At 45.3% G+C, this 21188-nt stretch overlaps 2 protein-coding genes across 8 annotated transcripts; one reads left to right on the forward strand and one right to left on the reverse strand.

Moving 5' to 3' along the window:
- Positions 1 to 361: 361 nt before the first annotated feature.
- Positions 362 to 19534, reverse strand: bag6 (BAG cochaperone 6). Of its 7 annotated transcripts, none has more exons than XM_088014336.1 (25): positions 19407 to 19533; positions 16736 to 16823; positions 16541 to 16658; positions 16168 to 16379; positions 13720 to 13791; positions 13512 to 13634; positions 12699 to 12898; positions 12331 to 12463; positions 11242 to 11442; positions 10951 to 11173; positions 10647 to 10697; positions 9640 to 9989; positions 9224 to 9296; positions 8830 to 9143; positions 8511 to 8754; positions 8238 to 8407; positions 8098 to 8151; positions 6591 to 6699; positions 6360 to 6484; positions 4281 to 4415; positions 4115 to 4162; positions 3824 to 4039; positions 3370 to 3477; positions 3148 to 3294; positions 362 to 1471 (listed from the first exon to the last, which is right to left on the reverse strand). In XM_088014336.1, exons 2-25 carry the CDS (start codon positions 16814 to 16816, stop codon positions 1376 to 1378), a joined length of 3603 nt encoding a protein of 1200 aa, XP_087870462.1. In that variant the 5' UTR covers positions 16817 to 16823; positions 19407 to 19533; the 3' UTR covers positions 362 to 1375. The 7 variants fall into 7 exon arrangements, with proteins under 7 accessions (XP_087870462.1, XP_087870463.1, XP_014846893.2 ...); XM_088014337.1 differs by having other exon boundaries at positions 8830 to 9140; positions 13720 to 13794; XM_014991407.2 differs by having other exon boundaries at positions 13720 to 13794.
- On the forward strand, positions 19532 to 21056 carry glrx3 (glutaredoxin 3). The gene has a single exon (XM_014991408.2). It carries the CDS (start codon positions 19576 to 19578, stop codon positions 20545 to 20547), a length of 972 nt encoding a protein of 323 aa, XP_014846894.1. The 5' UTR covers positions 19532 to 19575; the 3' UTR covers positions 20548 to 21056.
- The last annotated feature ends 132 nt before the right edge of the window (positions 21057 to 21188 follow it).

Consider the following 21188-nt stretch of genomic DNA (forward strand, 5'->3'; position numbering starts at 1 on the left):
TGGGGTGAAGCTTCAGGCTGAAATATGACGTTCCTCGTCTCTGAAATCATTTATTTCCTCCTTTGAAAAGAGGAAATATGTTCTCACATCTTAGAACTATAGAATATTAATACACGACAGGACTGATCTTAGACCAATAAACGGGTAAAAATATCCTGCTGCTGCAAGAAAATATTTTTTCCACACATTCACCAAGAGAGACAGTTTTCAAACCTTCACATTTAAAGTTTGACATTTTAATTCAGGACTATGGCTGTTTATGAATTATAATTTAAGCTTTTCTTTCTTTTGACAGAACAGTTGGTTTTTCTGTTCATCGGTTATAATCTGACTTCTCAATACAAAAAAGAAAGAACAGTGGTGTATTTAAATGAAGGTTTTTATTCGGTTTCCTGTACATTCATGTACCAAACAGCATCACATTAAAGTCATCGTATTTGAAGATGTTAAGAAAAACTAATCAGATATACGCTGATGATTCGGGTCCCTAAAAGCAACAGCAGCTCCAAACAGAGGAATAGGAAGTGTGTCAATATGTGTTTAATGGAGGCCGATTTCTCTGCTAAAGTTGGAGCACAAAGCAATAAATAGAAGAAGTTGGTAGTTATGTTAGAGGATTCTCAGAATGTTTCTAGTTGATTAGTGGAGGATTGGAAAAATAACTCCGTTAGTTACATTCTTTAGTCGACGTTCTGCACAAACTCCTTCCTGGACTGAACTGAGTTGATTCATCGTTTTATTCCTTTGGATTTTTTCATCTCGTTGTTGAAATAAAAAAAACATAAAAACCACCAGGAACTGGCATGAATTCATTGTTTCTATTCATTTTCAGGAAATCAGAAAGTCATTTATTCAACATTTCTTATCAAATAATCAGCTGTCAAATTATGCAATATACTGTTTCACCACAAGAGGGCACTAAAGTGTAACTTTACAGGTTTCTGATCTGCTGTTCTTCCTGCTTCCCACTGAGTTTGTTATAATCAGTAGTTTTACGGCTTTAAACCGACCAACAGCGTAAAGAACTCTGGATCTACAGCAGCTGGAGCCGATCCGTTTTATCCTGAAACTTCCCAACAGATTTCCTGAAATAAATACTGGAATTTGCCTCTCATGCTTTCGGACCAACAGAGAAGAAAAACGCTGCAACTTCTGCACACGGATGTGCAAAGTGAGAAACCAGTTGATCATGATTCCTGAATCTTGTTTGTTGAAAGGAGCCGCCTGCCTCTCTGTTGGCCGGAAAGCAGACCCATCAGAACCCGGCTCCTCCTGGAGTCCAGCAGCTCTCTGGGTTTAAAGCGACAGCTGCTGGCCGATCCACAGAAACCAAAAGGAAATGCAAACGAAGGGCTTTAATGCTGCAGGGATGCGGTTAGGAGTCGGGGGAGAAAGCTCTGTGTGCGTTGGGGAACTGCTGCGAGTTGAAGTCCGGGTCTTCTCTGACCCGCTTCTTCACATCTGCTTTCACCTGGGGAGAGAGAAGACATCATGACGCTCAGCAGCACAGAGGCAACGTTTCAGAGGCAATTTCACTTGAATCACATTTTTAAGGCCGAATCAGAAACTATTTTTAATTCAGAAAACATTTTTCTGTTGAAAATGGTGAAAAGATTCTGTTTAAATTCTGTGACTGATGAGGAAAAGACAACATAAACAAAAAGATTCATTTAAAACAATTCGATGAAGTTCCATCAGTTTGTGCATAAAACTTTGTAAGTTAAGTTACCAGTGGTAGGTTAGTTATTCCTGGCTCACAAGGCAGGATTTTAAAATTGTTGGTCTCTTTTGAACCTTGAGAGAACACACACACACACACACACACACACACACACACACACACACACACACACACACACACACACACACACACACACACACACACACACACACACACACAGGTAAAAACGATAGCTCTCACAGGTTTGGTCAAAGTGTGTGTGGTGTCCAGAAGGAGCAACACACAACCCGAATCCACTCACCAACATTCAGACTGCAGACAGGAAATCCCCTAAAATCCACCAAACCACACAATGAATTTAGAGTAAACAAACATGGCCGACGATTTAGAGGTAACGGCGACAGTCTGAGTCCTCAGCGATGAAAGACGAACCAAAAGGAGAAGGTGTTGGGTGGAGGCGGCGGTGGGCAGTTCTGGGTTTTTATTAACTTTTGTTACATTGTTTAGATGTTTCTGTTTTATTTAGCTTCACCGGTTAATTCTAAGATTTAAAGCTTTTGGTGTTTGCATTCATGTGGTTGGTGTCGGTGTCGGGCTGTGGCTGAATGAATCTTATTGTTATAATCAGCGGTAGCTGAGAAGTCACCGTTCATTTCAGTCCAACTCCAGTTTGTCTCGGTTCTGATCTGCCTCACATGAAAGGCTGAACAAACATTCATGTTGTTGCCACATATCGACTAGACAGTCCATCTCTGATCTGCAGGACTTTTGGTTGCCATGCCAGCTGTTCTTTGGGATTCCCCTCCGTGTTTACACCACCGCGCTTTCTGATTGGCTGTCGCATTCAGCAGGCTGCGCTGTCATTGGTTGACAGGGAACAACAACACACACTGCAATGTCGGGCCAAAATCGACCCACATGCTGAATGTCCAGATTTTAGACCAGAGCGGTCCGAGCAGATTGTTCTGAACACACATACACACACACATGTTTGTGTTGCTATCTTTGTGGGGACTTTCCATTGACTTCCATTCATTTCTACAGCCTAAACCTGACCTTTACCGTTTTCCTAACCCTAACCAACCAAAACTCAATTCATACCTTAGCCCTAACTCTGACCCCTGACACACACACACACACCACGGAGTGGTCCAAGCAGATCGCTCTGAACACACACACACACACACACACACACACACACACACACACACACACACACACACACACACACACCCACGCGGCAGGATGATGCTCCGATATTCTAAAGTTGCTGGAGGAGGAAATCGGGAGTGTAAACTAGACATTGGCTGAACTGCTTTTTCTTAAAACATTATCAAAGAATTATTGAAAATATGATTTTATAAAAAATTAATCTGACAGAAAGATTTCTGAGCATTTTGAACTGATTCAAAATCCCCAGGACTCTGCTGAGCCGAAGCGAACAGTGAAGCGCTTCCTGTCCTGACCTGCTCTGAGTAAGCCTCCTTCACTTCCTGCGCCTCCAGGTCCGCCTGCAGCTGCTCCGGGGAGCTGATGGGCCGGACGCCGGCGCTCCTGGCCGCCTGGCCCACCGCATCGGACAGGGAGAGCAGGCTGCCGCCGCCCTGGCCCGTCTGCACACAAACACACACCGTGCTTTAAGAAGAGCGGGACACACTGTGGCCGGCGGCTCCAGCTGATCCCAGTACCTTCCTGCGTTTGGCCGGCATCCCGTGGAGGTAGGCGTCGGACAACGGCGGCTGAGCCTTCATCTTCCTCTGAGTCATCATGTCGCAGCGGATGATGGGAACCCACTCCTGCAAGAAGGTATGACCGCCTTCAGTCAAGTCTGACGAGTTTCTGAGTTCCAACAAGTTTTATTTTTCAGTCTACAAATGAAACATCCCAGTGAATCATTTGGACTTTTTCTCACTGAGCAGTCTGGATGAAGTGTGACTAAACGAGTTCATAAACTTAAAACACTTTAATTCACAGCTAATGTTATTCATTAGTTTTGCTAATCAGGTGCCATCATGCTGATTCGGTGCTTTGAACAGATAAATGATTCTCAGATTCTCTCAGTTTTGACAGAACTGATGGAAACAGGTTCTGTGGCTCAGATGGGTGAAGGAGAGGAAGAGCGATGAAGAGGAGTGGTCTTACCGGAGGGACGGCTGCCGCCCAGGTCTCCGCCTCCTCGCCGCCGCCCTCGGCTCCCGCCGCCGCCACGTCGCCCCCCAACGGCGCGGCTCCGCCCGACGCTCCCAGGTCTCCAGGCAACGCTCTGGTCTCCCTTGACGACGCAGCGGGGGTGTCGTGGGACACGGACATGGCTTCCTCGGCGGTGGTGGCAGCTGCGGGTGAGAGAGTGTCTCCGATCTTGGGAGGAGGACAGAGAAGTGAGAGACGAGGCGGGGACGGCGGCGTGCGGACGCAGGAACACGCTGGACTCACCGTGGCGCTCTGAGCCTCCTGCTCGCCGCCCGCCGAGCTCCGGTCCCTCTGTGGAAAAAAACCCATCACATCTAATATTTATCAGCGCCTGAGGTAACATGAGACACGGCAGGGCAGATAAAAGGGCCAGCCGGAGCGCCATGTGAGGGGTCAAAGGTCAGGATACCTGCGTGTAGACGATGTAGCTCTGGATCTGCTCCTGGGAGACGGGGATGTGCTCCAGGATCACCTGCAGCCGCATCGTCATCATGCCGGTCATCCAGTTCACCAGGCTGGGGTTGATGTCGCTCGACATGCGGCGCTGCAAAACAGCAGAAGAAGAGTTTCCTGTTTAAAGCTGCTGGTTCCTCTCAGGCTCACCGCAGCAGGTCAGAGGTCAGCTTACCCCTGGACCTGTTGGAACCGGTTCAGGGTCTGGTGGTGAAAAACCAACAGACTGGCCCTTTAAATGGGCGGGGCATCAGGTTAAAGGTCATCATGACATGCAGATTCACAAACTTTTTAAACTACTTTGAATAAATAATTGATCGTACTCTGCTGTCTGAACAAATCAGAAGTAGAGAGTATATGTGACTGAATTTAAATGTTTTTATTTTGTAAAGTGCCTCAAGGTGACATTTGTTGAATTGTTGCTATAGAAACAAAGTGAATTCATTTTTGAGGCTGTAATGATGCCAACATTACAATGTTGAATATTTTTACAGAAAGTCCTATCAAAAGTATTCACACCCATTGAACTTTTTCACATTTTCTTGTTGCAACAAACTTCTTTGTGTCTCATTGAGGTTTTTAATTCAATTAAAAATACTTAAATCCAAAGACAAATTAAATGTTATCACAGCTCAAGTCCTCCTTGTATCTGCAGAAGGTCATTTGTGGAGGTGAGGAAGTGAAGGACCTCCAGTAGCAGTCAGTCTTGCAACGAAACTGAAGAGCCCTCTGACTGAAGACTGTGGCTGTATAACATTCTCATGTCCATCAAGACAAGCTAATGGCTTAATGTCCAGGCAGCAGAGGAGATATTCCACAGCAACATGTCCTCATGACTCCATCAGTTGTTGGCTAGCTCTGCTCATCCACCTCCTTTGCTTTTGCCGCTCCTCTTTACATCCGTCTGGCTGTTTGGTTAGAAAAATGGCAGACAAATGGAGTCAAAGACGGTTTGAACTTCCTCCTCCTCTCTGCATCCATGAAGTCTCATTTTCATCTCCTCTGGGATTTGGGGAAAGAGTTGAGGTTTCATTTGAGCTTTTGAGATGCTAACCAGCTGCTCCCTGTTGTAAAAACGATACCTTGTTTCTACAGTCACGCATCATAAAAACAAAAGGAGCAACAATCCAGGATGCAGAATTAGATGAAAATGTTTCTAAAAAGCAACAATTCAACCAGAAAATGATGAACAAAAATGCAGAAAATGTAACAACATGCTGCCACCATGAGGGGCGCTATTCCAGAATGAAGTCACTCACTGAGCAAGAGACGGTGTGAAGTGCAAGCAAAGTCATTTAAAAATGATCTATAAAGTGCAACCTGCCTCACTCTGACGCTCTAAATAAAAGCCAGTGCTGCCATCTGTTAGCTCATCAGCTAACAGAGTAATTTAGCCTCAGAGTATGACAGCTGCTCTGTAAGGGCCTGGCCATGCAGCAGCAGCAGCAGCAGCATCATGCTGGGGGTCAGGACAGCTGGAAGAGAAGCTGCAAATACTTCAATCTGACAATGGAACAGTTTTCAATGTATTAGAATGGCCTAGTCAAAGTCCAATCCTCTAAAAATGTTCTTGTTACTTTTTCTGGCTTTTAGCAAATGCAACAAATTCTCTGAACAAGAGAAGTTTAGTCTGATTTAACTTCAGACACTAAGAAAAAAAAGAAACTGTGTCTTTTTGTTAGGTGTATAAAAATATCTGGTTTCAACTGTAAATAATATTTTCTAAATTTAGGCTTTCAATCATTTGTTAGATTGGATTTTATTCCAAAACTGCAGTTTCAATATCAAGCACCTTTAATGACTTCATGCAGAAATCCAGAACTGTCCACACCTTGAAGACACCTCACTGAAATTCTGTTTGAACTCTGAGCCCCTAAAAGCTCAACAGCTGCTACTGCAGTGAAAGGAAGGGACTAAAACCTAAACCACACCACACTATCCAGTTCTTTATTCACAAAACATGTGTGCTTTCTGATTCCTCCTCATATTTATGCAATACACCCCATTAAAAAACACAAGCATGGTTTATACTCACTATCCTGTGGTTGATGACGTCTGTCAGCGCTCTCTGGTCTCCTCTCAGGCAGTACAGGTTGAGGGCCAGACACTCAAACAGCGCCTGGTTGCACATCTGCAGCAGCCTGGGCCCAAACGTCTCATCTGGACCAGAATTATCCCAACATTCATAAGGATTCAACATTAAACAACAGCTGATTCTGCCAAACTGCAGCCGAACCAGCAGGGGGCGGTGCGAGGTCAGGATTACCTGTGCAGCGCAGGATGTGAGTGGAGATCTGCGTCAGCTGCTGCCTGAAGAAAGACATGTTGGTCTGAGTGGCGTCCACGCTGTCCAGCACCGAGACGGAAGACTCCCTCTGCAGGAGAGGAGGATTTACTGCAGCTGCTAACTCAGGTTTCCTGTTGCATGTAACTGATGGTGGAGAACCGCCACAAATAGAAGCTGCCACAGCTTCAGAATCAAGCTTGCTATTAAAAAAATACGACGAGGCATCAGGGCTAAGAAGATAAAGTCATAATATTATGAGGATACATTTTAAATAATGCGAGAAGAGAGACACAATATTATGATGTTATTCTTGTAATTTTATTTTTCTTATCATGGTCCTAAAACACCGTCATAAAACAACGTAAAGAACTAGAACTGGAAGACATTTTAAATATCCAAAATAAACAAAACAACAGAAACATTAAATAAAATAACTTATAAAGTCTCAATACAAAATTGTTCTTCCAAACAAAGTGCTAGTTAGATCAAAGCACCAGACGAAGACTTTAGTCATCCATTTTGGCAGAAAGAGAAGAGAAATAAGATAAACAATGCAAAAGAAAATTATCGTGCTTGTTTTAATTTATCATAAGATTAATTGATTTATTGCTTATTCTGACAGGCCTATTAATACGTCATATTTTCACACATCTACCAATCAGAGTCTGAATGAATTTAAATATCATGGCAGACAAAACGGATAGAAATGACCAAGTTCTGTGCCGTGAAATTACAACAGTAGAGCTGTAATTTCAGTTGTACAGCATGAATACAGTGAATAAATGTTTTTTTAAATATTCAGTTTTAAATGGTGATAATTAAAACCATGTTGTTCTACAGATTGTCACTGGAGTCGCCTCACGCCCCGTCCCGCCTCACGCCCCGTCCCGCCTCACGCCCCGTCCCTCCTCACGCCCCGTCCCGCCTCACGTCCCTCCTCACGCCCCGTCCCGCCTCACGCCCCGTCCCTCCTCACGCCCCGTCCCGCCTCACGCCCCGTCCCTCCTCACGCCCCGTCCCGCCTCACGTCCCTCCTCACGCCCCGTCCCGCCTCACGCCCCGTCCCTCCTCACGCCCCGTCCCGCCTCACGTCCCTCCTCACGCCCCGTCCCTCCCCTCCTCACGCCCCGTCCCTCCTCACGCCCCGTCCCGCCTCACGTCCCTCCTCACGCCCCGTCCCTCCCCTCCTCACGCCCCGTCCCTCCCCGTCCCTCCTCACGCCCCGTCCCTCCACACGCCCCGCCCCGCCTCACGCCCCGTCCCGCCCCTCCTCACGCCCCGTCCCTCCTCACGCCCCGTCCCTCCTCACGCCCCGTCCCTCCCCGTCCCTCCTCACGCCCCGTCCCTCCTCACGCCCCGTCCCTCCTCACGCCCCGCCCCGCCTCACACCCCGCCCCGCCTCACACCCCGTCCCGTCCTGCTCAGCCAGAAACCCTGAAATGAAAACATCACAAACGGCCGTTCAGAACGGCAGAATGAAACTCACGAAGCTCTCGGTGATGTACTCCTCCAGATCGTTAACCAGGCTCTCTGCAGCCGCCTGCAGAGAGAACAGCAGAAGAAGAAGCATCAGCCTCCAGGTGTTTGATTGGACCAATCAGAGAGGATTCGGTGAGCGGTACGGACAGCGATGTTCTGGTCCGTGGGCTCTCTGCCGCTGAGGTAGTTCTGGGTGAAGAACTGGGCCAGCTGGGGCTGGATGCGGCTCAGCGGCTGGTGCTGGCCGTGCAGCAGCAGCACCAGGTCAGACATGGTGAACGTCTGGCACACCAAAATCAGCAGCTCTCCAAAGAACCCTGGGACCAAAAACACAGGAAATGACTTTAAACCCCCTGAGTCTCTTATCGTGGTCAGGACAGTGGATGACACGGAGGGCGCTAGCTGCAGCCGGGAGCCGACCTGTGGGGTCCTCCTGGCCGTTGAAGAGGTTGGTGGCCTGCGACAGCCGCTGCATGAACTGAGCGATGCTCTCTGTGTCGTTCTGGGCCTGGCCCAGCGAGCCCATCATGGTGCTCAGGACGCCGCGCATGATCCCCGTGAACAGCTCCGGGTTCACGGACTCTGCTGCGGCCGCCGCCGGGTTGGCGCCCGGGGTGGGGCCCGCAGTGGGAGGGGGAGGCGGGGAGAAGATGGGCTGGGAGGCCTGGAAGAAGAAGAGGAGGGTCAGAACCGGTCCTGGAATCTCTCCAGTGGGTCCGAGCAGCAGAAAGCCGCCCACCTGCTGCATGAACTCCGTCATGCCCTGGATGAACGCCGGGACGCTGGAGGTGGTGACGGTTATAGATGGTGCCCCAGCCGTAGCGGCGCCGGGCCCGCCGGCGACGCCCAGGAGAGAGCCAAGGAGCTGGCGGAGGTCCGGGGCCAAGTCCTGGGGCTCGCCGCCGCTGCTCTCACTCTGACCCGGCGCCGTGGGCGGCGGGCTCGGACCCGACGTGGAAAAGGAAAAGGAAGTGGAGGAGGAACTCTGAGAGGAGGAAGAGGAGGAGGTGGAAGTGGGTGTGGAGGAAGAGGAGGAAGAGACGGTTTGGCCTGCTGGAAATACAGACAGACAGTTAATCTTCATTAGTTTCTGATTATTTACGGAGATTTAAATTTAAAGATGAAAAACGTACCCATCTGGCCCGGCATCAGAAGCTGCCCAACCAGGCCGCTGATCATCTGGTTGAGGGCAGCAGGGTTGAAAGCCTGGGGGCAGGAAAAGGTTAACAACAGGAACTCTGTTCCCACAGGAAAACTCAAACTCTTTCCAAGCATTTTCACTTCTCCTGCACCACACGTTAGAGATTTAAAACAATGCAAATCAATTACAAGCAGGTTCAGTTCACTATTTTTATATAATTTATTACAGTTATTCATATTTTTTAAAGTATCCTGCACTCTACAGCAGGGATGAGGTAAACTGAAATAACTAAATTTAAAAACACCTTCCTGCTAAGTTCTCTGTCATTTATCAAATAGAAATAATTCTTGCCGATTCATTGAAATACAAGCAATGTCAGGACGTCAGTGTGAGCAGCGAAGCTCCCACCTGTCCCGGCTGCTGGCCCGGCATGGCCGCCCTCACGTTGATGGTGGTTCCCCGGGTCCCGAAGGCCGGCGGGGGCATGCCGGCGGCGAAGGGGGGCCGAGAGAACACCACCCTGGCCTGAGGCTGTTGGGGTCCAGCCTGGGAGGGCGGAGGGGGGGCGGTGGGGGTGGTGGTGGGCGTGTTGGGCCCAGTGGTGGTGGCTGAGGAGGTGGGAGTGGAGCTGGGGGGGGTGTGCTGCGGCGGGACGGGCTGGCCGGTGGCTGCAGCGGTCGCAGCGCTGGTCGCCACCGCAGCTGCATACTGGCTGATCTGCTGCATGAGGTTCCGCATGAAGTCTGGCGGGAGGCCCCCTACAGGGTGGAGGCCGGAATGACAGCGTTATGGAAATGGAGCAGAGTTACTTCTGCTGTAATTAAACATCTGATTTCTGTAAACAGACTGCTGCTTTTTAATGTTCAGTAAAAGTTCCCACCCAGCAGCACCGCCTGGCTCTGCTGCTGGTAACTAGGCTGCATTTCAGGTTCCCCAGCGTGGGAAACACAAAACAGTTCTTTTCTATTCTGATGAAAACAATCATATGAAAAAAGAAAAAACTAATAATTCAGCAACCAACAAATTTATAAACAGAATACAAAAATATAAGAAACTATGTAACAAAAATAAAGATACACAATGAATGCTTAAAAAATAATTTAACTTAAAAAAACATAGAAATTAATACAAACAAAATAGTTAAAAATAGTTGACAAAAACTAAACAGCATACAACATTGTTAAATGTGTGGAGAAATTTAATAAATGTTTTAAAAATAAAATGAAAACAGATTTTTTTAAATTTGAAAAACAAAACTATAATAAATTTATGAAAATTTTATGCGTTAAAAAAGTAAAATAACATTTTAAAAAAGAAATATATTTTTAAACATAAATAAAACACAACATATTAAAATAACTAACTTCATAAATAATTATTTAAAACAGAATAAATAAAAATCAGGACAACATTACCTGCTTGGCCAGGCAGCTGCTGTCCACCTGCTGCAGCGTTTGCTCCAGAGCCTGCAAGAGAAACGCAAAATAATGTGAAAATATTATATTTCTCCAGGAAATCACTGCAGTTTCTCTGTGACTCGTTTCTGTTGAGCAAACAGTTATGGCAGCAGAGGACAGAGGCAGACGGCTTCATCTGCTGCCGAGCAGCGACACACACACACACACACGCACACACACACACACACACACACACACACACACACACACACACACACACAGTCTCAGAGCTTCAATCAGTGGCGGGGAGGGGACAACACACCGTCCGCGTTCATCTGCATCATGACCACCGGGACTGCCTGGTGGCTGATCCTGATGACCCGGGAGCCACCCTGTCCCTGTCCAGCCTGCTGATTGGCCGTGGTAGTCTGTGAGGGGGAGGTCTGTCCCTGACCTGCCTGCTCCGGCTGGCCGCTGGGCTGGGTGGGCGGAGCTTGTCCCTCAGTGCTGTTGGCTGCAACAGTCACTGTGGCTCCCAGGTTCATCTGTGGAGAGAGGTCAGAGGTCAGCGGGGCTCAGGGCTGCCGGCGGGGACGGGCGCGGCGCCACCTACTTGCACTGGGATGTGATGGTGCACGGCTCCGGGGAGGCTGACGGGGCTGCTGTAGTGGGAGAAGGGGCGGACCACGTGGAGGTGGCGGGGAACCGGGCTCATGAGGTTCAGCCGCAGGTCGCTCAGGGCAACCAGGGCGTTGCCCAGCAAACGCAGACACTCGCAGATCTGAACCAGAGTCCTCTGGTCGTCCTCTCTCTCCTGCAGGAAAAACACAACAAACATCAACGCTGCAGCCGCTGCAGCCATTTTAACCTCTGCTGTCCGAGGTCATCAGTGGAAGATTTCTGTTCCACTAAAACATAAAACTCATCATAAATCACCTCATACATAAAATATTGACACATCTAGCTTACAAAATATGTTCAACTATTTAAGAAGCATCACTTTTACCTGAAATTAAACTTTGATACTTTCTGAATAACTTTTACATGATGTCCTGGTTTAAGTGACGGCTGAATAGATTCATCATGATGAATCGATTATTGAAACTAATGTAGTAATCAATTAATGATTAACTGGAGGATCCAGACTAAAAAATGCCAGTTACTGAAAGAACACACTCAGAGCAGTAATTAATTTAAAACTGTACTAATATTAACATTTTGTATTTAAGATAAATCTGTTGAATCCAGAACTCCTCTACTGTAAAAAATTTAATCTCCTAATAAGCACCTTTTACATGTAATTATTAATCAGCCAAAGTAAAAAGAATCCCCCGATCAGCCCCACAGCGTTTTGATGTTCACCCAGAATATACAGAAATGTTTCACTGAAACAGAAAACAGAGAAGCTGCCTGTCAACAACGCAAAAGGTTTTACTTCTTCAACAATAAACTACGTTTTTACGATATCTGATTGTCATTAAAGATCCAAAACATAAATAAAGTTTAGATTAGAAGCTTATTAAATGAAAAAACATTCATGACTTTTGGCCTGGGACCAAACAAAATCATGTCAAGGGCCACAAATGGCCCCTGGGCCACACTTTGGGCACCGCTGCTCTAAAGTTAATACATTAATATTCATTTCTTCATGCTGTGACCGGTGTAACTTTGTATTTATGCACTGGAATCTTTTGCCCCGTACTGTATTGTTGTTGTATTCTGCAGCGGTGGCCGTCTCCAGGATGCTGTGCGCTCGCTGCATGAACGGCTGCAGCCGCTCCTCCACCCGCCGCAGCTCAGACAGCATCTCGGCCAGCTCCGCCGGGCTGGGGTGGCTGCAGCAGGGACAAAGAGACCACAGCAAGCATTTTAACATCCAGGATCTATGACAATGATCAGCTGCGTAAGGCTTTACTTCTACTTCTGGAAGCATGACTGAACGTTTTACTACACTTGTTCCTGAGAAACTGAAGCAAACCAGAGGAAATCCCTCCGTTCTGATCCGTTTGTCAGAATTTCCAGATTATCTGAACCTAATCTCCATGTTGGAGGTGAACAACCCATCCCCACCTCGGACCCGGCTGTGGGGTCGGTCCCTCAGACTGGGCGGAAGAGGACGGCGGAGGCGGGGGCGTAGTCGGGGGTGGAGAGGTGTCCATGGGCTGGGCGGAGGGAGACGGAGTGGAGGTGGTGGAGGAAGAGGAGGGAGGCGGGGGAGCAGCAGCAGCAGAAGTGGTTTCAGTTTGGGAGGATGAGTCAGTGGTCCGACCCTGAAACAGAAACCAGACATGAGTGAAGTTGCTCTTCCCACGACTTCCACAAATTAAATGAATTCAGAACCAAATGTCTGTAGAGATGCAAATCTTTCACTGTCTTTCCATTTGATGCTGATTTTTAGGGTCACGATTCGATTCAGAAACAATTTTTTCTGTTCAAATGGTCTAAATATTCTGTTTAAATTATGTGACTGACACGGACTTTTTTTTTTTTTTTAAATCTTTTTTTTTTTTTTTTATTATTTTTAAAAAAATCATTTTTAAAATGATTTTTAAATTGATTTTTGAGCAGGCCTACCCAGGACTACAGAATTTATTTTTTTCCTGTACCTCTAAATGTTTGTGTAACAAAAGTTCTCGTTTGTGTGGCTGTCAGTTTAAAGACATTAAAAATGTTTCTGTAAGTCAAAGGTCAACCACCACCCACACTTCCACAACATCAGGAACATTTGGTGTCAATCAACTGCTACAAATATTTTAGCTGCACAAAAGTAGGGGGTCACATTAACTTTGATTTCGTAAAAGTGGATTAAAAGACCTGACCTTTAATGACCTCTGTAAACATTTATTAATATCTTTAAACTGGTAGCTGCAAAAACAAAAATACCTCCATCCTGTTGATGACGTCCTGGATGTCTCGCAGCAGGTTCTCGGCCAGCACCAGCCTCAGCCTGGGCTCGCTCTGGACCGGCTGGTCCATGTCGATGTGGACGTTCACCGAGCCGTTGCTCTGCAACAGCAGCAGCAGCAGCTTCAGTCAGAGGGACGCTCCACACTGACAGGTTACAGGAAACTGAGCGGGTCGTGGCGCTTACCCCGGTGCTGGTGGTGACCCTGGCGTTCCGGGCGTTCTCCCCCATTCCCGACACCATCTGCTGCACCGTCATCTGCTTAAAGGGGAAAACACAGAGCGTTGGGAACGCTGGACAGCAAACCTGCAACTACTCATCTAATCAGACATTAAATATTAAAGGTTTTCCTGAAATTAAACATCTCTGAGTTTAAATATGATCTAACATTCTACCTTTGCCCTAACAAAGTGATATTAAATATTTTGTTTATTGCAAAATATATGATTTCTCAGCAACGACTTTTCAGGGCAGCTGATGTTCAAATGAATGAATGTATGAACCGAGTCGTTTCTTGTACATTTACAACCAGTTGAACACATACCTTAACTACGTGTGATTGTTTGGAAGGAGGAAGCAGAGAAGGGAAAATATTAGCAATAACAAAGATGGACAAAAAGGTTTGATAAAAAATCCAAATGAGGAAATAAATCAGAAGAACAGCTCAGCAGTATTATTGTTTTTCTCAAACATTCAATTCATCTAGATAGAAAATGAAGGGAACCCAAATCTGATGCAAGTTTTATTGTTTATGTTTTATAAGAACAAGCTGTGGTTGATTTATTCAAACACATATCAAACACTATCTACCAATAAAGTACTTCAATATAAAATGATGCAGTGAAATCTACAAACATTAGCTGATTATTAGAGACATGCTGATCAGGTTTTTTCCTGCCAATCACAGATACCGATCACATAGTTATTTTTTTTTAATCATAAGGACTACCGATTACATTATGTGGAAAAAGGAACCATGAATTCACCTTAATTTAGACAAAAACTTGTTTTAATAACTTGCACAGGCAGGCTGGGAAATGAGATGCAGGTGATCGTTTGTGTGATCGGTAACAAGAGACCGTGATCGGCGATCATACACTTTTTCACAGAAATCGGCCGATTATGATCGGTGGCCGATCGATCGGCACACCTCTACTGATTATGATACCTGTTAAATATGTTTCAGAGAATTCACAAATAAACTGGAAAAGTGAAGTTTTCCCTTCTCATATTTAAGGAAGTGCAGCATTATTATTATATCCACTGAGGTTTTCCTTTTAGCCAAGTCGGTCTGCAGTAAAATAACATGAGTGTTGTTAATGAACAGCCATGTTTATGTCGACGTTCTCTACGCTCATTTTGAAGTATTGCATTAGAAACAGTTGATGGAAACAGCAAAATCTGAAATATTTCTTCAATGAAAGAGTTGGTGCGCTACAGGCTAAATCATGGAAACATTTGCAGAATAAATCCTGACGGAGCGAACGCTGCCATCCACTGGAGGCTCTGCGCCTTACCAGAGGCACAAAGCTCTGAAAAGTCAGCTTGGGGGGAAGGACGCGCTCGGTTTCCCTGAGATGGGCGATCCGTGTTAGTTTGTAGTGTTGACATTTTTATAGACAAACATCTGTTGCTAGAGTGTTATCATATCTTATATATCAAAATGTCTCATTTATCAGCAGTTTTGTTCAGTTGTTTAAACGTCTTCAGGAAGGAAGCTCCCAGTGGAAACGCTCTTTGACCCACTGAAGACTTTTCCTCACTTTCTCATGCCTGTTATTTAATCTGCAACAACAGAAATGTTGTTTGAACCTGTTGAAACTGAAAACTGAAGTGAGTCACATTCCTTTTCATTTGTCTGGAAATGATAAACTCCTGACTATAAAACCTTTTCTGCTTGTGACTCCGTCTCTGGTGGCTCCTGTGTTTTCTACCTAAGAGCTGCAGCTTCCCACCAGATCTTAATCTGCCTCATAATCTCGTCTTTTCCATTTCCCTTCTCTTGAAAATCTACCTAAAGCAACTTGGAACCACCGGATGAAGATGGGCCGATGATTGTGGCTGTTTTTTCTCTGGTTGTGGCGTCCGAATGGAAAACCCCGCGACCCACTTGTTTAGATGTTGATGTAAAATTTCATTATCAGTTTCTATCTGCAGCTTTCCCACAACCAATTTGACATTAACGCCCACTTCACATTGAGATCAGCACATTCTGCAGCATGGGAATCTATGTGGCAGCCGTCGGTCTGCACACAGGAAGGAAGAACTAAAAGGTGTGATCCACTCATACTCATCTGTACTGAACTTCATTTTATCAACTCATTTAAAGAAGTATGCGTGTTAAAAGATTCCCCCATTGCATAAATGATTTACAGACCCATGACTGTTTTCTTTCTGATTTGTTAGTTTGCTGATTTATTCTCAGGATGTGGGACAATAAATAGAATCTAACATTCTGGAGACATCCAGACTGTCTTCAAAACGTTAATATTATTTTTAGATTTTGAAGCAAATGTGACACAATGACTTAAAACAGTTAATTATGAAGTGAGAGAATCTATCTAACCTTGTGAGATAAACATGAACAGGAGGAATCCATCTTGTTCCACCAACCAGACGCCGGCGCAGACTAACCTGGATCTGCTGGGGGTCCATGATGTTGACGGGGAGGTTGAAGGTTCCTAGCATAACGTAGCTGTTAGCATTGCGGTCGTGCGGCACTTGGGACGTTCCCTGGGAGGATGAGGACGGGCCGCTGTCCGCTGAGGTTCCTGCAGACCCCGGACCGCCCTGGGAGGGTGGAGGCGGGGCCCGTTCCACCAGGTGGATCACCTTTCCACCCACATCTGGGAAAAAAACCCAAAAATACCTCAGCTTCCATACAGAGGGGAAGAAAACCATTACAAAGCAACTAAATATCCTGTTAGTTGAATTATTTATTACAGTTTCTCTAAAAATATAACAGAACACACACAAAACAAAGAACTTGACATTTTTCCTGACTCACTGTAGTCTGCGAGCGTCCGTTCATCCTGCAGCACTCTGCCCTGGTAGATGAGCCTTTGTTTGTCCACAGGAATGCCCACCGAAGGGGCGATGTGCTCCTTAAACTCTATCACTGTCAGCTACACACAGTGGGACACAAACAAATGAGCGAAGGCTGACAGGAAACAGAAATGTGGAGCAGAAACTGAGCTTCTACCTGAGAACCGACAGTGTAGGTTCTGCTCTGGGAGTCTAGTGTTTTCACCGTCACTTCTATGTCTGAAGTTTGTTCCTCCATGATGTTCCTGTAGAAAACATGGGAAGAAAAGACATTCCTGAAACATCAAAGTCAACAATAATGATGCTGATATTTCTTAAAGAACAGTTGATAAAATCTCTGGGGGTTTTACTAGACACCATGTTGGATGGAGCCCATGAAGAACCAGTTCAAGGCAAAAAGCGATTCAACATAGAACTGTATCACCAATATATCTTCTTTTAAATGTTGCTGTGTGCAACATTCACACTGCAAAGGACACACTGGAATGAAAAAACTACATGGTAATATAATCACAAGTGTCATAAACTTGCATTTTACATGCAAATGTTATATTTAGCCAGGTGAAGCGAGTCTCACACACGTTCAAAATGCCGTTGTCCAAAATGCTGAAGGCCCCAGAGTGATGAGAAAGAGAGAGAATAAGGAGATATTCATATAGCAACTGATATCGCCAGCACAGAATTTATAAAGATGTTCAAACATCATGCAGCCCAGACAATAAAAATAACTCTCACATGCAGACAAAAATATCCTGTAATAGTAATGTTCACAGATAGAGGTAGGATCAGTGCAGATTAACTGTCACAAGCCTGCAGGAAGTGGCATCACTTAACCTGCTATTCACATCATCTGTTGAAAATTCCTTCATTTTTTCATTTCCCAATATATATCACATGATTAGAAAAAAATCTGAATGTCAGTTTATTCCAATATCCTGCAGCCTCACTGGAACATAATAAAGTCACCAATAAATGTATTATTTTAAATCTATCACTAAATTATAAAAGAAAAAATCATGACTAGCAGACTTTAACATGAGTCATCCAGTCCCTGATTAACTCAACGCTCCATCAGGACATTCCAGAGTCAACCTATGATCAGTACATCTGAAATTAAAAACATTTTGTGAGATTAATAACCAATAATTTCTGTTAACCTGGAAAATGCACAGGGTGCCTAAAATACAAGTGTAGAGCTTAATGTGAACACAGTCAAATGTTTGGGCTGCGAGGTTAGAAACCAACCAATATGTCTCCATTAGAAAGCTGCAAAGCATCCTACTTCAATAAACTGATCCTCTTCTTGGCCGAAAAACAAGTGATTTAGTTTTTTTCCATTCGATGCCATGCTTTGGTTTCTGACTCTACACAGTCCCTCATACCTTCTGCCCCATACTGAGACATTCAGATATTGATCACTAACTGGCCTCAAATTTCCACAGCATCAAACACACAAACATATTTTATTTACAAAGATGTTTAAAAGATCCAGGAAAGTCTTCAAATCTACGATTGTTTTTATTAACCAACAACAGAAGCGCAGAAAATAATCCTCCATCAGTTGCTGACACACGACTGTGTGACAATCAGTCATTATCATTTTCATGATATTCAAATCCCTCTGCATGGAAATTCAGGAGCAAAGCTGTTCTTTAAAATACCTCAAACTCCAGTCCTCCACTGTCCTGTAGTTTTTAGATGTACTACAGGTACAAGACACTAGAATCAAGTGGCTTCATTGCCTCCTCCTTGTGTAGATCAGTTCTCCAGAGCCCTGCTAATGACCTAATTATTCTGTTCAGGTGGTGCAGTGGCCCTCAGGACTGGAGTTTGACACCTATGAGTTAAACTAAAGCATATTTAATAGATACACAAGCAAAAAATTGAAGTTGAATGTTTTCCCACAACATGTCTTTTTATGAAAAGTTGCTGTAAGCAAAACCAGTTCTGTTGTCAGAGTTAAACAAAGCAGACAAAAACATATGCTGAGGTGCATAGCACCACATGATGACAAAATTACACAGCGCGTTTGAATAATTTCTCTTGTAAATAAGCTAAAGATAACATGCTTTATAGTTACATACCCCTTTAACAGAGCAGGACATCATTGTTGAATGTAAGAGTCATGACTGTTGATGTGAATAAACCACATTTTCATAAAACTTCTCCATATTTTCTATCACAACAATGTCTCCATCACTCCAAGTTTCATCATATTAAGTCCTACTATCAGCTGTGGGCGTTCATTCAGCTGTCATGAGCACTATTATGTGAATGCTATATTATGATTGCAATTTCATTTACTGTAAGCTAAAAAAAAGAAAGAAAGTAAGGGACATGGAACTGAAGGAGGCTCCAGGTCATGTTATGGAAACAAATTACATAATCATTCTGTGTTGTCTAATTAAACTGTGTGTTGTTGTGTGCACAATTAACTACACAAGTCAATATCCATCTAATTAAGTTTTATCAAACATAAATAATAATTGAAAGCTTTAAATCTTATGAGTGTGTTTAAGGAAAATGATTTGCTTTGGCAGCGGGTCTCTTCCAAAGGTTTAGCGCTCGTTACAACACCGACATCCTGCTGCTGACACTAAATTAAATCAGTAAAATGTTTCATGCTAACTTTTACTCTAAAATATGCCATAATCAAAAATAACTCCAGTTAATTGTGGGTTGTAAACAGCTAAGACGTAACAAAGACTATCCAGCTGGGTTTATATAGCTAACTGGAAGAACGGCTATGCTAAGCTAATGATAAGTAGCTAAACGTCACAACGAACAGAGACAGTAACCGTTAATTTCCACGGATGTTACGCTCTTACCTATTAATCACTCTACCCTCTCACTATATCCGGTGTTATCTGGTTGTTTTCACCGGAGAACGAACCGCTTCCCGGTGGGTCGCAGCTCCGGTGTTTGCTTTAAGCTAAGAGGCTAACAAGGAAGTGACGTAAGGGGGCAATCGGAAGTGTTCTACGGAGAGAAGAAAAGATGGCGAACTTGGTGGAGGCAACGAGCCAGAAGCATTTTGAGGAGTTTCTCGCCAAGGCTGGAAAATGCCTCACCGTGGTACACTTCCACGCTGCGTGGGCCCCCCAGTGCGGCCAAATGAATGAAGTAATGGCGGAGCTGGCCAAGGAACACACCGGCACCATGTTCGTGAAACTGGAGGCGGAGGCGGTCCCGGAGGTGTCGGAGAAGTATGAGATTTCCTCGGTGCCCACTTTCCTGTTTTTCAAGGCCGGGGAGAAGGTGGACCGGCTGGACGGGGCTCACGCTGCAGAGCTCACCAAGAAGGTCCAGCGGCTGGCGGTGAGCGGGAGCCCGGCTGGAGCTGCGGAGGTGCCCGACCTGAACGAGCGTCTGAAGAAGCTAATCAATGCGGGGCCCTGCATGCTGTTCATGAAGGGCTCCCCGCAGGAGCCCCGCTGCGGTTTCAGCCGGCAGATCGTGGGGCTCCTGAAGGAGCACAACATCCAGTTCAGCAGCTTCGACATCCTTTCCGACGAAGAGGTCCGACAGGGTCTGAAGACCTTCTCCAACTGGCCCACCTACCCTCAGCTGTACGTCAATGGGGAGCTGGTGGGCGGACTGGACATCGTGAAGGAGCTGGCCGAGTCCGGGGAGCTGGAGAACACCTGCCCGAAGGCCGTCAGCCTGGAGCAGCGCCTGAAGTCCGCCATCAACCAGAGTCCGGTCATGCTGTTCATGAAGGGCAACAAGGAAGCGGCCAGATGCGGCTTCAGCCGACAGATCCTGGAGATCTTAAACGGAACCGGGGTGGATTATGACACCTTTGATATTCTACAGGATGAGGAGGTTCGGCAAGGGCTGAAGACCTACTCTAACTGGCCCACATACCCGCAGCTGTACGTGAAGGGCGAGCTGATTGGAGGCCTGGACATAGTCAAGGAGCTGAAGGAAAGTGGGGAGCTGGTGTCGGTTCTGAAAAAGGAGTCATAGGTGGATGTCCTCCACCGTCCTCCATCCTTCAGACAGGGAACAAGAAGCTTCTGCAAGGGCCCCAAACAGTGGCTCCTCAGGGGCCTCGAGAGCAAAGATCAACAAGAACTTTCAGATCGTAGCAGTTCGGTAGATTCTGTTTGCAGAAACAGAGAACATGTTTGTTTCTTAAGAAAACTCATGCAAACACTGGAGACTCTTGAGAATACATCTTTAAAATGTTTAAGAAGTAGGAATATATGTGGGATAATGGCATAAAATCCTGTAATTTGGCCCCTCACATCTGATTCTTGGGAAAATTCTGATAACAGCTCATTTTGGTTTGAACTTTAAGTTTTTTGAAGTTCTTCAGATTGTTCCTATTTCATGTTTTTCACATCTTCATCCTTGGGAAATGTTTCATAAACAGTTTTTCATCCATTTCTTTCAGACTTCTGGAAATCCCATTTCCTGTCTTTGTCATTCTTCCTTGATAAAAACAATGATTAAAAGATTTAAATGAACATAAAGATGTTTGCTTCTGTTGTCTAAAGATTACTGAACATTTATTACTGTTTTCCTCTTGAATAGGAAAAACCTGCTTAGTTGCATCATAAATCCTGTTTAACTAGATGCTATTCAAGCTGCAGCAGAACCAATCT

The sequence above is a fragment of the Poecilia mexicana genome, unplaced genomic scaffold (genome assembly GCF_051168715.1).
Source record: "Poecilia mexicana isolate PSO_F unplaced genomic scaffold, ASM5116871v1 scaffold_16, whole genome shotgun sequence".
Classification (NCBI taxonomy): Eukaryota; Metazoa; Chordata; class Actinopteri; order Cyprinodontiformes; family Poeciliidae; genus Poecilia; species Poecilia mexicana.

What these genes read in the sequence shown, in the direction of transcription:
- bag6 (XM_088014333.1), bottom strand. Translation starts at nt 16,816, where the DNA reads ATGGAGGAACAAACTTCAGACATAGAAGTGACGGTGAAAACACTAGAC. An exon ending in GATGCAGATGAACGCGGACG is followed by an intron (nt 10,698 to 10,950) that starts GTGTGTTGTCCC and finishes TTTCTCTTGCAG; the next exon opens with GCTCTGGAGCAAACGCTGCA. An exon ending in GGGCGGCAGCCGTCCCTCCG is followed by an intron (nt 3,478 to 3,823) that starts GTAAGACCACTC and finishes ACCTTCTTGCAG; the next exon opens with GAGTGGGTTCCCATCATCCG.
- glrx3 (XM_014991408.2), top strand. Translation starts at nt 19,576, where the DNA reads ATGGCGAACTTGGTGGAGGCAACGAGCCAGAAGCATTTTGAGGAGTTT.